Source organism: Argentina silus, assembly GCF_951799395.1.
Source record: "Argentina silus genome assembly, chromosome: 2".
NCBI classification, from domain to species: Eukaryota; Metazoa; Chordata; class Actinopteri; order Argentiniformes; family Argentinidae; genus Argentina; species Argentina silus.
The window spans coordinates 10,752,436-10,770,769 of NC_139656.1; the positions used below are offsets into that span (position 1 = coordinate 10,752,436).

The 18,334-nt window shown below is 41.9% G+C and overlaps 1 protein-coding gene across 1 annotated transcript in view; it reads right to left on the bottom strand.

Annotated features, from left to right (window-relative positions):
• The window catches only part of ncam1a (neural cell adhesion molecule 1a), a 164,941-nt gene that overhangs the window by 42,051 nt on the left and 104,556 nt on the right, over positions 1–18,334 (bottom strand). Inside the window, exons 2-8 of the mRNA XM_083665517.1 lie at positions 8,128–8,202; positions 6,739–6,945; positions 6,240–6,383; positions 4,630–4,767; positions 4,306–4,423; positions 3,331–3,491; positions 2,912–3,054 (exon numbers count right to left, since the gene is read on the bottom strand). Of these exons, the coding sequence (XP_083521643.1) occupies positions 2,912–3,054; positions 3,331–3,491; positions 4,306–4,423; positions 4,630–4,767; positions 6,240–6,383; positions 6,739–6,945; positions 8,128–8,202 (986 nt within the window). The remainder of the gene's footprint in view (positions 1–2,911; positions 3,055–3,330; positions 3,492–4,305; positions 4,424–4,629; positions 4,768–6,239; positions 6,384–6,738; positions 6,946–8,127; positions 8,203–18,334) is intronic.

Genomic DNA, 18,334 nt, shown 5'->3' on the forward strand with positions numbered 1-18,334 from the left:
ATGTGCTATGTTAGCAAGTCACAGTTTATTCTGGTTTTGTTAGCAGTGGTTCAATATAGAGTATGGCCTTGTAATTGTCATACTGTATTATATTAAGCTGTACAATGAACAGAGTAATAGTTCTGTCTTGTGTGTTCAAGATCACTGCATAACTTGCATCTAAGGTTGTGTGTGCATTAAGCTGGATACACAATTAAAAGGTCATCTGAGATTAGTAGCAGTGGTTGGTATTTTGAGTGACAGTTAATTATTTTTGTTTAGGATTGATTGTTAGCATGCTGAGGAAGTAAAAAAATGTAAAACATGGAGCATAACAATGTTGATAAGAGACCGTTGAAAACGTAACACTGACATAGCTAAAACCACTTCATTTAATATGTGGTGCTCATCCTGAGTCTGCCAAGCCCTCCCCAATGTAAAACAAAACATGCAGATATGCCAAAGGTAGTGATGAGAGCGAGAGATTGGAATATAGTCTTAATGGAGGGGCAACACACATTGCAAAACCAAATGTGAGAGTGGCAAACATGAACAGGTGATAACTTGTTGTCTTCACCTTCACCATCCAGCCCAATGTGGGAAGGGTGTCTCATGAATTACTAAAATTTTAGACCTAAAACCACTTTCTTCCTGGCCACCATGCCAAATTTCATTCTACATTGAACTCTTACTTTCCCCCTCTCCTGGTCCCACTGTCAAACTATGATTCCAGTTGTTCACAAGCCCTCAACATACTTGAATACTGCTGTGTTGTCCATTTAAAGTAAAGTAGGGCAGCGTGACCCAGATGTAGCGTGCTCGGCTCACTGTGTCTCCCTCAGCACTCACACAAGAGAGGTGACTTAATGTGGGAAGGTGTATTCAGGACTTGGACTCTTAAAGACACAATCTGGAATTACTTTTTCAGCAAAGCAGTAGCCCCGCCATGTGGGGGTAGGGGAAGTGTAACCCCTCTCAAATAGATAGCGCACTAGATGCAAGGACTAACAGTCCATGTATATCCACATGATATTTTTTTACAGTAGCTATACATTTTTTGTTTATATTATTGTGAGTGTAAACAATTTAGTAAAATATAATTTTAAAAACTATATTTTGGGTTATGACAGTTATATTCATCAGGAATCAAATGGGTTTTCCCAGATCTCAGATTGTGCCTTTAAGAAATTGCTTTGGGTTAAAAGTCACTTAATTTTATTGGGAACTTTTTCTCCCCAGATGTCAGTCTTACTAAAAGCTGTTATATAGAATATAATATACAGCCTTTTCACTGTAGAGAGAGTCAATTATACTTCCAACAAATAGAACGCTAGCTTTTGAAGTGTTACTCAAGGATCTATAACTGTGCACACTATGTAGTCAATCAGTCAGTCCCCTCACACAGCTATTCAAATGAAAAGGTAATTGTATAGTGCTTGTAATGTTTACCACACTTGAACTGCAGAGGACTCTCTCAATTGACTAATCCACCAGACTGTTCTTACATAATACCGAAAGTCAGAATGAATGAGTAAGATGGCTTTTGATATGCTTGAAATTGGGTTCCTTCCTTGAATCTAAAAGATGCTAAGTAATAATACCTTTTACATTTGACGTCCTTAAATAATAATAAAACCCAGAGGGGCGCTACTCATACATATGTGGTGTATCATATCATTACGCTAATCTAGAAAAGATTTAAGCTTTGATCAATTGTTGTCTGACTAAAGGTTTTCAAGGACATGAGAAAGAAAACAGAGTAATAATACAGTATGAGACAGAGATGCATAACTTCATGTGGATACACATGCACAGTCTGTGATACAATCTGCCCTTTGAAGAGATGCAAATGCTGTCTGATGTGCTTCAGAAAAAGCACCACTTGTAAGGTGCCCATGCAAATATCCAAGGTGATGGTTTACAATAGAAGTAAAACAATAAAAATAAACAAGCAACATAATACAGTAACACAGTACAGATAGGTAAAGATAGGTCGCATGGGACAACTTGACCATGAGAGTGAATGAGGCCATTCTCAAAAAAAGTTACTAATTACTCATTTTTACTGAGTCAGATGCACAACAACTGCCAACATATGCTTAGATAAATTACCCTCTATTGTTGACCTTTTAACAGTATACGTCCCAAACAGAGATCCACGGGCTTGTGTGACACTTTATAATAAAATAACTTGTTGTGAAACCCATGTCCCCCTCCATCCCGCACTTTTTCAAAATGTCTGTTTTTAACATAATAATGTTTTTAACACAATTTCCAAATCACACATAGAAAAAAATCTGGAAGCATTTTCATGACTACCACACCTTTTTTGATAGCCAACATCTCCAAGTCACATCCTTAGACGCAATTTACACCCCAAAGGCCAAATGGTCCATATTGCGCTCCTTACCATAGCTTTACAGTATCCTCATCATGGTGAATCGAAACTGACCTTACAGTTATGAATGGCTTACCCATTTCAACCGTAATTGCGATATCAGCAACATAGAAAGACAGACAATAACAGTTATCTGCATGATCAAAGTGATTACATGTGAATAGAAGCCTGTTTAGCGCACATCCAGCCAGCGAAGAACAGACACGTACCCTTCATCACACCCATATGTTGAAACGTACGCTTATTACATTTGTTTTACTAAAAAGGTCCATTTCCGTCCCAATCCTCCCTGTGCCAACAAATGGCCTTCTGAAGTGCCAAAGTTTTGCACTTTTAATTCTAGACTTGGGCTTAATGGGACATTCGAAGGACATTATAATGCCATGGAATTAAATGAATTTGTGCTTTGGTTTTGGGTTTTCAAGTCAATATTTAGCATAGTTGCCAATTGGTGCTTTTAAACATTCTATATCCTGTCCTCCAGAGCCCAGAACCTAGTTTCCAACCCCTTCCCTGGCTGCAGGACACCAGTACCTGCTCTCCCTCTGTGAAGACCCTGCGGCCGAAGCTCCAGGTGATGGTGGGTGTGGGATCTCCAGAGGCCTTACAGGTGAGGGTGATCTGCTCTTCCAGCTCTGATGCAGTCTGGTTGATCAGGTATTTGATCTTGGGTTGCACTGGAATAGCAAACAGAAATATATAAGATATAATCAATAGATTAAAGGCAACTATGTACAGTATGTACTTTTCAGTTCATTGCTGGGTTAAACAGTTCTATCAATAAAAGACATTATGAAATCCTTGAGGTAGAATTGGAATCTTTGGTCATGGAGATGTTTCTGCCTCTGTTTTTACTGTATGGTAGGACAAAATAACAATGTTTCAAATGTGCTGGAGGCTATAAATCACACTGTTCTTTTAACAACAGTTACTGGGCATCATGATGTACTTACCAAACACATTCAAGCTGACTTCCTCCTCTTTCTCCCCTGCCTTGTTCCTGGCAATGCATGTGTAATCTCCTTCATCCAATTTCATGACATCCTTTATTATCAGCTCTGAGCCATCTTCGTTCAGGCTGTACTTATCGTCCGTTTCAAGGACAACTTTATTACTAAAGGAGGTACAGACAGAAACACAGAGAAGTTCACATCATTGACATCTGTCTCCACAACATGAAATAAAAATAGGTTTCTTAACTCTGTGTGATAATGTCTGTTCATGCTTTATCTCAAAGTTGAGCAGCTGGTAAACAAAAGGCTGGGACAGAACATCAAAAAGCTTTGGACCAGATATCCAAGACAGACATTTTACAAAAACCTTTATCTCCTTTCTCTGCTTTTTTATAATGACTAAGCAATTCCTTTGCACTCTTGAACAAGTGCTTTCTTTGAACCGCGACATGCCTGGGCCTTGCCTTGAACTCCAAATCACATGTGCACACACTCGGTTTGGACCAAGTCCCTCATCTGTTTGCCTCTAGTGGCAGCAATCCTCAAGAAGTCTCCAAGGGATACCAAATGACAGAACTGTCAGTGGCCCTGGAAATAGATAACAAATGGTGGAACCCTCCCCACCACCACTCCTTCCCCCTCACCCTGTCTGTCTACTTTCTCCTCTTTGAGGCCAAGCCTGATCTGATGTGTCTACTCATCCTCCTCAAGTTCTCATTTGTTTACATTCTGAGAGGAGCAGAAAGGAGAGTCTTTTTTGGAGCACTGCTCACTGTTGTTTAACCAGCAGCTAGACACATCAAAGACACCTTTGGCCATCATCAAGGCTTTTAATTAAATAGGTCAACAATGCTGACCCGTTTCCTCTTCCTGTCTCCGACAACCTCACCTTCTGTCTACAAACACATGAGTCTTATTCAGCGTATTTTTCAACGCTTTATTTAGGTTCTTTGGCAAGTGTGATGAGTAATGTACCGGGCCCAGGTGACTGTGGGTTCAGGGAAGCCGTCTGCGTCGCAGGCCAGCATCGCAGACTGGTTGATGTCTGCCGTGGCATTGACCTCATATAGCCTGGTACGGATGCTAGGGAGCACTGAAACACAGACATGACTCCAGTAAGACAGCAATTCAAACACTGTGTTTCCTACATAAAACCGTACACAGGATGAAATGAAAAGTGATCTGTGGTGGCCCAGTAAGGGTGTTTATGATAGTGCAGAGTATTGGGCCTGATACTGTGTGTACAGTATTATCCCTGGGCGAGAGTGTGTAGGTGGGAGGGAATATGTTCAACCTTACCATTGACAATGACCTTGATGATCTTGAAGTCAATCTCTCCCCTGGCCATAACACGAGCCTCGCAGGTGTACACCCCCTCATCGGTTTTCTTTATACCTCGAATCTGAAGGTGGTTGTCGCTCAGGATCCTGAATCGAACTGTGCATAAACACAAAATTAAACAAAGGAGGGTTAGCCTGCAACAGTGGAGGTGCACGTTAAAGAATGGTTTGGGGAATATATACATCACTAATCTAACATCAACTTGTGGGTTGAGTTAGACATGGTTTGAGTGGGTCTGAATTACATAGTTACATTTGTATTACATAGTTAGTTACATTTGTATTCTACAATTTGTATTCTCCATTGGGTTGGATAGTGCTCCAAGCTTACAACATTGGAAATGTCTCATGCTATTCTATCTGAAAATAAAAAAAGCTTGGCTACAGAGGGAAAGACAATACAAACTCTACGAATGGCTCATAGTTTAATGAAAATCGTACAGAAATGTGTAACATAATCAAGTGTAATGGTAAAACCAATTATACAGTTCCCTGGGTAAGTAATGGGACAGTGAAGCATTTTTTCTTCTTTTGGCTTTACACTCCAAAAGTTTGGATGATTAATCAAACAACTGAGGTTAAAGTAGAGATTCTCAGCTTTTATTTGATGGTATTTGTGTACATATTGGTTTCACCATTCAGAAATTGCAACACTTTTGATGCACAGTCCCCCTATTTTAGGGTTAGCGCGTTTGTTTTACGTTGTCCATGTAAACAGTGTGTTGCTGAAAGCTCACTCCTGGAACCCCTGAGCTACTGCTACTTCTTGTATCACGTCAAAGCCCGATGTAAATATTCTGTGAACCCTCCTTAAGTTCAAACATCTGGCAGCCTGTGTACAAATATTGTATGGCAACCATGTAAAGTCAACCCCTCTTTTGAAGCAGTGCCAGATGAAGATCTGGTTCAGTGAATGTGTATTTGGCGAAAAAGGCCTTTGAATTCATTAACTGAGCTTTTGAAATAGCTCTCTCCGAGCTGTGAAACAGTTATTAACATGAAAAAGCGTATAACCACGTGCAGCTTTGATATGAAAAGGTTAACTGAAGCAATGTGGAAAATGGTATTTACATAAGCAGTTTGGGGTTTCAATCTCGGCTACAATTAGTGGTTTTTCCAGAGAAAAACACATCCACATCCAGAGTCCAAGAAAACACAGCACAGCAGAGCACTGCGGTCACTCTGTGCCTTCCAGCGGTCGTAGAGGGAGGGGTTCTCTAAGGTTAAAATAGTGCAGTCCCAGAGAATAACAAAATCTGTAAGTCTGCCTCTCTGAAAGCTCCCATTATAAATGGTCTTCAAATATATTTTCTCAATTGACAACATCAATTCCTTTTTGTCAAAAATACCCCAGTTTCCTGATCACGATCCATTCTCTATGTCGGAACACTTGACACATTACCCCAAATGCAAGGCTGTGCTCGTAGGGGGAGTGAGTGATTGTGTGGGGGGTTGCGTATCAAAAAGGTTGGCAGAAAAGATGAAAGTGAGAAAACGGGAAGGAGGGGAGATGTGTGGGGTACTACATAGACAACCCACACATTGGCACATTGATTCCACGCATCTTACCATCTTTGGAGACCTGGATCTTTGAGCCTTTGTGCTTCCAGATGATAGTGGGGGGAGGCGAGCTGACAACGTCACAGATGATGTCAGCGTCGTCCCCCTCGTTGAACTCTTGTGGGGAGGGGGCATTCTTGAAGGTTATCTTTTCTGTAGGAGAGAAGAATAGCAGTGTGTTAGTCAACTGTGATCCCTGAACCTGTCAACAAACGTACCAACCAACATGTCTTATGAAAAGTACTTTCCTAACCACTCAGTCAATGCATTTTAAAGAATGGTAGCTGTTGAGGCATTTCATCAGTCTACTGTATAATATGAAGAAATGTATATTATGATTCATACCTAACTTTTAGAGTTATCATTGACTGTAGTTGTGATTACAGCATAAATTAATTTACAATACTGTGTGTAGGAGAACAAGGAAAACAAATATAGTAACTCACTAATTAACTGTATTTCACAAAAGGTTTGTGTTGAGTTTGAGGATGTACTGTAGGCTACTCACGAAAGATTTTCACGTGAACAGTGGCCTGGGCCTCCACTGTGTCCTTCTTCGCCACACACTTGTAGATGCCGGAGCTGTCCGCATTGGCATTGTAGATGTTGAGGGTGGACATGGAATCGGTGCGGCTCACAAAGATGTCCTGTCTGTTGGGGAGGATCTTCTCACCATTTGGGGCATACCAATCAATGTCACTTGCTTCTCCGACAACTGAGAGACAGATAGAGGCAGGGAGGGTGTGTGAGCAGGGTGAGAATGCTCTGTTCTGCTGTCTATAGCTCATTATCGAAATGATAAACTGACTGAAAAATACATGCTTTGCAAGATTATACTGTTTCTAAGGTATACACATATTTCTGCCAAGGTCAACCAACAGGTACCTGCTGCTTAGCAAGATGGCTTCCTTTCTTATGTTTGTCTCACTGCAAGGTCACTGAGATCACATACAACCTTAAAGTAGTTACTGTAACATGAATGCTACAACAATTCACACCTGGATATCCTAGCATAAACATGACTAAACAAAATACTTTTGGTCTAACTTGATTAATACCAGACCACTATTCTGTATGGTTTCCTACCTCAAGGACATAAGAAATCTTCATACCAAATGCATACCTTTCAGATGTATTTGCTACGATTGTATGCACTATACTACCTGTAAATATAATAATGAAATGAAACAATTCACACACAATCTATAATTTTCTCGATCATTGAAAGCAAAGTCATGTTTTTTTCCCAACATATCAGTCCTTTCTCATTCATAATGGAATAAAGAAGATGTGTTGAGGCAAAGTATATCTCTGACATCCTTACCATAGAAAAAGAGTTTAAGCTACAGCTCTTTTTTCCCCAAAGAAAAATAAAGTGAAATTCAAAGTTAGATGTTTTACATCTCTCCTATGACATAATAGTATTGAGCTCGGCTGCTATCTGCTCTTTTGTCATCAGGAAGCTGAACCGCAGCAGTGTGCCAACAAACCAGTAGTGGGAGGCAACTGACCACAGTTGCAGCAGGTTAATATCTCAGGAAGACCATGCTACTGTTACCATGAGAATACCTCCTACAGAGCTGGGTCCTGTAAAGAAACAACCCCCCCATCCCCTAGACCCTCAGAAAGAAGCAGCTGGTGTTTGTTCTCTTATGTGCAGGAACATGAAGTAGATCTGAGAGGATTAGATAGGCATGTAAGATGGCAGTAGCTCCATGTTGCCCTCTGATCTTGCTCATCCAATCCTTACATATCTACACAACTCTCTAGGGGTAAGGGAAAGGTGTTGTTTCTGGACAGGGCCCTGGAGAATGTTCTGAGATCTTGCATTCTCAAGCTGTCTAAACACTGCATGTGCCTAGGTTTGCTGTTGTTATGAAGGTGATGCTACACCTACCCTCGCAGAGAAAGAATTTGGACTCCCCCACACTGATCTGTCCTTGGGTCGGGGTGATCTCCACCTGCAAGGAGGCTAGAAGAGAGAGAGAGAGAGAGAGAGAGAGAGAGAGAGAGAGAAAGAGAGAGAGATTAGGTCTCAAAACAGATAATGTCCATAGTTGCATACATTGAGAGAGAAAGAAAAACAGAGAGAGAGACAGAGAAAGGGAGAGAGAACGAGAGAGAGAGGACAGGTCTCAGAATAGGAAGGAGATGATGACAAAAGGGCAAGGCACAGTAAGGGCACAAATAATTGTTCGATCAAAAGGCTGACCAGCTTGACCGTTGATCAACACATGGACACGTTGGGTCCCTACTTTTTCATATGATGATAGGCCTACAGTATGTTGTTGATTTGATTCTGTTTGTGAAGCTGCATTCTTATTTTGTAACTTTATTCTGGTTAAAGCACATACAGTTACTGGAAAAACCCACAGACCTAGTGGTACAGATGGTATGCCAACAAGCTAAAACATGCTCACATTGTAGTACAGTATGTAAAGGACACACAGTAACATGCATTTTTGTCCCCCTACATAATGATGTCAATTGTCTACGATCTGGCAAAGCCCCAGCAAGGCTAATGCAATGGGCAGCTCACACTAGATTTCAAGTGATTAGTAGGGAGAGTTGGATGGGAGTAGAGATGAGGCGGGGGGGAGTATTCTGGGCAACATAGCGATATGTGGTGGAACAACATGTCGCTATGGCAACCATAAGTGCTGTCATATTCATTTAATGAAAAACTCAGGTGTCAGACATGACAGATTCTCTGACTAAATACCAGGCACTATCACAAAAACCTTTATGTGACTTGCAATTAAGGGTTTGGGCAAGTCAATGACATTTTATAATGGTACCTAAAGCCTACATTTTCACTGAACTCTAATGAATGCCACCTGACCGAACTATGCCAGAGTCCTCTCTTTCTTTCTTTTTTCCCCCACTGAGCATGCACTCAGGATGTGTAATGCCATAAATCAAAGCATATTAGCTTCCTGAAATGCGCCTTATATATTTCATCTTTCTGCATCAGCTAAAGTGGGTGACAGAGATGAGATTTAGAATGTATCAGTCCAGAAGCATCTGGTGTTTGTTTTCTCATGTGCTGCAGGATAAATTAAGGAGGAATCAAAAACTCAACTTGATTGAAGGCAAAAGAAATAAACTTCAAAGTTCCAGGACTGGAAAGACCTGAACACCTTGGGTCTTAACCCTTAGTTACTTGACTGGAAGGGACAATGCAAATTGGTGGCTCTCTGTGCAATGGTTTTTAACACTCCTCAGTATGACAGACTTAAACAGTGCTGTTAAACTTCTGCCAAAATAGCAGGGGGAACATACATTAATAGAAACTGAAAACACCTTTCCTTGTATATAACAGAGGCTTTTGCTTGATACATTCGCTGACATTTTTCCAAAATACCCTTCAGCATCCCAGCTAGGTTATGAATTACTGGACTTTCAAAGCGTCAAAGTTGGAGTGCTGTAACAACATAGACCTCAATACATACAGTAAACCTTAATTATGGTTTATTGGCTTAGGAAAGATCTAAGAGGTTTAAATAAACACCTAATTCCATATTTTAACTAATGTCCTTTCATATTGAAGTGTTTGGGTATTTGTAGCCATAACATGGCTTGTCTGTTCCAATATTTAATGATTGTCCATACACTCTTCCCTTAATATATAAAAGTAGATAAAAAATAACATTCTGAGGCATTTCTACAGACTTCAGAGGACTACCATGACAGATCAGAAATCCAGACATGACACCGAAAGACAAGAATATTGCTTTGGAAGAGTTGAGATCTGAGATCTAGGCTAAAACTCCCCCTTGATTTATTGAGAAAGTCAATCCCAGATTCTGAAAAATCCCAGATTCTGCAGAATAATGATTTGGGCTTTGTTACAAGGTAACACAGCCCCAGAGGCATTCAAAACAGATCTGGCCAATGCATGTTTGCCTTCACTGGTATATGAGGTATGATACAGGGACAACAATAACATCTCCTATTTCCCTCCCTAACCAAGTAGGGCACAAGCAAAACCTAACCACAAACCCAAACCTCTGAAGAGAAAAAGAACTGGCGAAAATGAACCAAATGTAACTGGAATACTAAGACAACGAAACCGAGTTCAGCCCAAGTGAGTAAAATCACTATTTTTAGATCGTCATTTTGTACTTCAAACTCTTGAAATGGAGGCAGGGCCTGAACCTAGTATTTGAATTGTGTCGACAGTACCCAACTGTCGACACAACAAATGTGAGAGTTAGTGTCCTTGCTGAGAGCACACAGTAGTAGGAAGCAAATAAGCACACAAAACATAACGGGGTGGGAGATCGATAAGCATAATTACCAAACAAATCCAAAACACTTCAGCCTCCAATGCTGCTGCAGCTCCAGTTTCTAGCTTGAATGTTCTGGCACACCAAGCATTTCTGCCCTTAATTATCTACCCTGATGCATATGAGATTTATCAGAGATCTTCATGTCCGAATAGAGAGTATTGGAAACACAGGATGTGAACATCAAACAGAATATTATCGCAGGCACGTGATACAGTAGAGTACAGTAGAACCATCACACTGCTGAAAAGGTGAGCAGATCGATACAGTACAAAAAGGTAGTTTATTGGACAGCTATAAATGTCTGAGAGGCCCCCTACAGATATCTCTATTGGGGCCCAAGAGCACATTTGAGGCTGCCCATAAAATTTGCCCGGCCAATTTAAGTATAAGACATAACCCTATGAATTAAACGTGTTAGGCCCTTCGCATTTCCATATCTACTATAAAATGAGTGGATAACTCAATCATACAATCATAAACAAGATTAAACTTACAGTATATCAGAGAAATATTCAACTGCTAATAGCCATTAATCAAACAAGGTTGGTCACCACACTTAGAGAATGATGCAGTAAATATAGAAAGCAGGACATATATTTATATATGCTCCATTTACAGTATGAAACAGATGCATCCTTTATATGGCACTCCATATATCATGTGAAAGAGGTATTACAGCACAGTATGTTCCAATCTGCTTACTAGCTATTCCTGGGATGTATATAATGTTTCTGTTTCATTCAATATACAATGTCAAGATTCAACAAGATTTCCACCAACTGAATGAGACCATTAATCTTGCTCGAAAATAATAGCTATACTGTAAAGCTTGCAGATAAATTATGCTCTATTTATATTTGCCCATCAGAGACAGCGATATGGAGCAATTAACAATATCCTTAATCAATGTTTCAGTGTTGTCAACTCTCAAGAAACTGTTTCACTTTCCAATAGGCTCTCGTCTTCACTGTCAATTCTCTCAGCTATTCAGAGAATGACTTACTACACACAAGCATAGGAGTAAGGAGTTTAGACTCATTCCTGAAGAGTGTATGTGTGTATGTGTATGCGCTGGTGGGGGGGACTATGCTGTAAATTAGTCCATCCTTCTACTCATGAACTGTCAAGATCTAACAAACAAGAGGCACTGACATGGAATCCAGAAATGTATAAACCAGAGACTATATGTGTTGTCCTCTGTCAAATATAGTCTTTAAAATGCCTGCTTGGAGAAACGACTTGCGGGCCCCCAAGATTAAAACGATTCTGCCGGAAACAAACTTTTCTGACAGATAGATTCTGACAGTCTTTTCTATTGTGAACAGGTGGGGAATGTGGTTATTTAGAATGATTATTAGATTAGATTAGCTCTATCCGAAGCCTGAGTGTGCCTCTCTTGCTCAGACAGGTGCTGTAAGAGGAAGAGATGTGTGTGCATGTGTGTGAGAGTAAGAGATGAGCAATGAGATTCTAATGTATGCTAAACCTCAAGTACTCTCACATTGTACATTTAGGTCCTCCCTGAGGCACTCACTGCTAAATGGACTGCCTCTACACTTATCTGACTTGGTAATGGTCATTAATTATGGGTAAACACTGCTCACTGTCCATATTAGTTCAACGGTATTCCTTCATCCAGCTAATAGCAGGCCCAACACCTGCTGCAGAGGCCTACTGCCAAGTTTGTCTACTTTGTATACATGTATTTCTTATCCTTCCTGCATCACCTTTCAATATTTCATTAACAGATGCATTTTCATAAGTAATTTATTCGGCTGTAAGTAATGGAAAGAACTTCAACAAACAAAATAACACTCCCCCTTTAAAACCACTCATCAAAAACACAGCGAGGCAAGAAGTGATATTAGTGATTGAATTACGACTAATCCTACTTCCCTAAAACAAAACAAAGTTCTGAGGCTTTGCTTATTGTTAGAACCAAATTCCTGTCTGAAGATACCAACAGAGGCCTGTACTGAGGTGAAAGAACTCCATGGTACCATTTTGTGATGGATTGAAGTTAGACTTCGCAAGGCTGTTTTTCTGTCTTGGCTGTGGAGGTATGCATGCCTAATTTGAGCTTGGCAGCCGGTGAGGCCGGCTCCATTACAATGGAACACCACAGCCAGCTGTTGAAGTTTAATATGTGTGTTTGAGCTTAATATATAAGGACACAATGCTCTGTGGCTCTCGACAGACAGACAGACAGACAGACAGACAGACAGACAGACACACACACACACACACACACACACACACACACACACACACACACACACACACACACACACACAACCCATGTGTATGTGTGGTGGTCAGGATGTCTCTGGCTGGTTACCATAGAAACTAAAGAGCGGCAGGTTGAGGTTGGGAGGTGGGGGTCACTAAGGTGTGTGTGCCAGGCTGCAAGGGCGTAAGGGAATGCAGGGTGAGGGGGGGCATAACGGGCCTCCTTGGCAGTGCCTGACCCAATCAGATATTTGCCTGACTGTTCCACTTTCACTGTTTTTCTCCATCTATGCAGCAACAACATGAAGGAAAGAAAAAAAAAAGATCCAACATTGATAATGGGGCTTGGTAAAGGTCTCATTCCCGTTTACTGACCCATTATTTCAGACTTCTCCACACTGGCACAAAAAGCCTCATCATTGAAAATGCATTCCCCTCCAGCTTTTGTGTGCTTCTCAAGTCATGCTGCAGTATCTCTGAGTCTGACTGAAAGTGACCCAAAAGAACACACTTGAAAAAGTACTAATCAGTAGAGCAATGAAAAGGACATTGACAGATCAATAGTCTTCAGCAATATAAACCATGATGCTCATAAGGCGGCTATGCGTTTTCTACTTGTAGACCATAAGTGCAGCTGGCACCATAGTTGCACTATTCCATTATACCACAACAATGAAGGAGAGGCACTATACAGCAGTTACAGATCACAGACAGTGATTTACCATCCACTCATACCTCTCTTGGTGATAATTACATTCCTGGGGTGTTCTATTCTGTTCCCCAGAATGCACCGCTGTCTGGATTTTTTTGGTTTTGTTTTCACTCTTTTTCCATTTAACAGGGAAGAAGTCTCCACAATGAGGCACTTCTTCACTGCAATTACCAATGTAACCTCATAACTTTGTGTGTTATACTTTGCCTCCATCCAGACTACTTTCAGGCCCTGTCAGCCCTGACTAATTGCATCAAAGGGGGAGAGTTGGTGGAGAGATAAAGCGCACCAATGGCAATCGCTTTCCACTGTGGAAGTAGGGGCCCCCACACAATTAAAGCGTGAGAAATGGAGGGGATCAATGTGGGTGAGCGGGAGAGAGATGGCCATCACGCATTAATGCCCCTTAATGAATATGCCAATAAAGACAATTGGAAAAATGAGGCTTTTCAAACTAAGCTAATTGTTATGGATGCTCTGTGAGTTTTTTCCTCTGTAGTGTTTTATGGAGGTCAATGGAAACAACCTTTGTGAAGGTAATCCCCAAACTTGGGATGCACACACACATATGAAGGTTGCACACACCAGCCATGGAGTTAGCAGCGTAAATCAAGGCGATCTGTTTTACTAGTATAAATACAGTTGAATAAATAAGTAACAAGCCTCACTGAATTATAATTATGTACTGTATAATATTTTGTAATTCATGTCACTTTTGCCAAAGTGAAAAAAGTACCACTAACAACAGTAATGATTGAATTCCCCTTTGCACCTACAGTATGAAAAAATCACACCATGTCTGTTAAAGGTAATATCCTCTTGTTGTTTCCTAGCTGGCATTTGCACTTAACACCAACGAGTTTCACAGTTTCACCCAAAGGCCATAAAACTGAAAATGATCTAAGGGGGGGTTTGCTGACTTTGACCTTATCCAAACATCAGTGTTCTGTGTGTGGATGGCATGTGTCAGTCAGACACTAGAGCAGAGAAGAGAGCTACTAGAGAGCTGCAGAGAGCCAGGGGCCCTTTGGGGCCCCAATGCCACAGAGTCACCGTGGATGCATCAGCAAGCTTGAGATAAAGCCTCTCTCTGAAGGGAGCCAAAAGCTCTTCTCACTTGATGGAGATAGGCTTTCCGGCACGTTGGAGTTGCACAGAGATAAAGGGGGTGGGGTGGTGTTTGGGGCCGGAGGCATAGGGTTCAGATCTCGTCTGTTGAGAGAGAGAAAGAGCGTGAGAGAGAGAGAGTTAGTGAGTGAGATAGAGAGAGAGAGGGAGAGGGAGAGAGAGAGGGAGAGAGAGAGAGAGAAAAGAGAGAGAGAAAGAGAGAAGGGTCGTGGGGGCGGGACAAGTTGACCGGCTTTGGAGAGAGAAAGAGAGGAGACTGATTCATCGTGACATTTCAGTCTGTTTGACTGCACACAAGGCTTTGACGCCATTTCAGATAATTTGAAGGGGCCCTGAGCTGATAAAAAGATATACAATCGAAGGTAATAAAGAATCGAATGCAACAGGAAGGAAGGGAACAGATACACAAATGATTAATCTAACGCAAACCCACTTAAAGATCTGGGTGGCACAACAACCATAAAATGGGTAGGAAATGAATAGCGGAAAAGCAATTCAAGCTAACGATGGCATCCACTCTGATCGTTGAACCACACTGAAACCAGCACTTCTCGTCCAGGGTCAATGTCCCTGTCTCATTAACATGGCTAATAGTCATTACCACAGCTTTTGGAAATAGCAATTATAACAGCCAATTGTTCTTTTTTCTATCCCCTTTCTAGTGCACAGCACTGTCATACAGTATATCATTACCACTTGTGTGATGGCAATATTGTCCTTCAAAGCATCAAGATATGTTATGGATGACCAAAGCTGCAGAGAACCAAACATATGCTCTCTCTCACTAATTGAGATTTTTCTCCCATTGAACATCTTAATAAATTCTCTCCTCCTAAATTAGAGCTTGCATCAGTTATATTACCATTAATGATAACGATGCCTTCAGTTTGCCCTCTCAGCTCAATAGAAGTGAGGCCTCCCCCTGAGGCCTCCACTGAGATTAGGGCTCGGGATGCTGTGGGACGCTAATTGCTATGAGTTGATTTAAGTGAAAATTTAGGTGACTGAACTCTTGACACAAACACTAGTAAGCAATATCAACCCATCTCCGTGAGATATGGCTCTACCAATAACACATCACCTCCACATTTTCTTAGACGGTGGAAATAATGAACAACCTCAACACAAACTGCCTGTCCTCAGAGTTGCTTTCTCTTCTACGGCACAACAGCATTAGCTTATAATTTCTTGCAAGTGAGGTTTATGTAGGCAAGGGGGGAGCTGTTTAGGCTTATTCTTCTTCTGATTACTAGATATACAGATACTGACATATGAGAATGGCTAATTAAACAGTAGCTGGGACTTGTTTATATGGAGAAGATGAGTGGGGGAGTTGCTGGGGACCGAATTAATAGATGAGTCCCAGTATGTGGCCACAGGAAGAGGCCCTGATGCTGGGTTTCCCACGGCAGGAGCCTCTGCTGAGCCGTAATTAGGGTTAATTGACTTGCTATTGAAAGTCATCGAGACTGGTGGCTTGTGCGCAGAGTCAGCAAAAGGAGAAAAAGGTTAAACCAACTCAGGCTTCCCCTGGGGGGGAACTTAAAATAACGTGTTTTTCCCCTCCTCCTCCTCTTCCTCCTCCTCCCCTCCCCTCTCCTCGACTCCCTCTCCCCTCGGCCATTTTGCAAACCTGCACTACTTGGCATTCTCTATAGGAAGCTCTTTGCTTCTTAATCTAAAATTTAATTTGAAGGTCTTTGATGCGGATCGGGCAGAGGGGGAAAACACTCCCATTGGAAAGGGGGGGGGGGGCTTTTGATCTTTGCAAGACAACAAAGTAGTATCGGATTGGCTACAAATGTGTTTATCGTTTCTGCCGCACACAGACAGGGAAGCACAGCTCTCCTCCCCCATGTTAAAATCATGCATTTTGCTCATTTAAGTTTTAATTCTAATTGGAAATCAATAATCAGAAGTTAAGAGAGAAGAGAGGACTAGCTCTATTATGAGTTCAAGAGCTGTGAGAGGCCTAAAAGTATCAACAAAAGACCTGAAGCTTTTTGTTGTTGGTTTTGGTGGCAGTAATATATAGTTGTTACAGTCCCAGTCCCCTCTATACATTCTTAGCACTGGGCTCAGATGATAACAAGAGGTGGGAGTGATTGTACAAGCAATAATCCGGACAAATCTGTGGTGGTGAATAAGTGAAGGAAGGCAGCGTTACAAGGGACTTACTGTTGACATGTCTCTGTCAGCTTGATTAAGACCTGACACCCCGAGGGCTGCCTGGATCCAACGTTATGACTGTGATGGATTTCACTTTAATTTGTGAGCAAAGAAGCTCGTTCAAGGGTGCCACAGGAATATCTCAACCTGAAACTCAAACCGTTGCCCTGTGGGCCTCTGGTCAGGGGTTGCTGACCTTGCTGTGGGTGGAAAGCATGTGAGGGGAATACCATGTGTTCAGTCTGCAAAAAAAGAGACTGAGGGAAAGATATGAGGGGGCTGGGGCATGCTTCTGTCTAACAGATCTTAATCCCCTCAGAGAAGTCCCAGGAAGACAGGGAAAAACACATTTGGAGGTTTATGGACAGGGGAAAATGGCGACGGAGCCTGGATCATAAGCACTGTGTGGCCCTGGGGGTGGGCCGAGGCAGAGGCTACTGGCAAAGCCATCAGTCTCACCTTTCCCCTGTGTGATGTGAGAGGCTGCTGAAAGTAACCTCAACTCCACAATTTTCACACATATTTCTTCTAAATAAATCAGCGGGGACACACTGAAGGCATACCTTATGTGCTTCTACTCCATGGCCAAACGAATTCCAACAAGAGCAGTATATTTTTGTCAGGCATTGTAAGTCATTTTAAAGATGCTCAAAATGAATGAAGGTCAGAGTGGTTGCTTCTCTCTCTGAGTCTTTTGATGAGCAATTATGTTCCCAGGTATTCTAGAAATGTTCCATCAACTACAAAACTACTTCAAAATACTCCAAGGCAAAATATTAAAACCAAATTTTGAAAACAAGAAAACTTACTGTTACCCCTCTTCCAGTTTCTGATCATCATTTTGTATCCTTCTCCCTTCCCCTCAAATCCACTCCCTCCCAGTCAGACTCTACCCACACTGTATCCTCTTGCCGCAACCTGCGTACCCTCTCCCTCACTGCTCTCTCTTCCTCTGCCTTATCCTCCCTACCCTCTGTTGAATCCTTCTCCCTTCTATCCACTGATGCAGCCTCCTCCACCCTCCACTTTTTCCTCATCCTTGGACTCCATCTGTCCACTGACCTCAAGGCCAGCACGATCCTCTCCACGCGCTCCTTGGCTGTCTGAAACCCTGCAAGTTTGTAGAATAGGGCTCTGGGCAGCTGAGAGGAAATGGAGTAAAACCGGCCTCCCTGATGACCTACAACCTTCTCTCTCTCTCCTCCTCAACTACACCTCCTCTGCATCAGGTGCTAAAACTTCTTACTACCATTCCAAAATTCAATCCTCTGCCTCTGACCCAAGGAAACTATTTTCCTCCACATTTTCCTCATTCCTCAACCCACCTCCTCCCCCTTCTCCCTCCTCCCTGTCTGCAGATGACTACTTTGAAAAGAAGTTTGATGACATTAGCAGTTCTTTCTCTCTACCTTTCGCCAACACTGCTACCACTCCTCCCAAACCTACTGCGCTACACTCGGTCTCTGGTTTATCAGTTCTTTCCCCCCTCCCCCCTGATGATATTCTAAAACTGGTCACATCCAAGTGGGCAACCACCTGCCCTCTTGATCCTATGCCCTCCCCCTTTCTCCAAT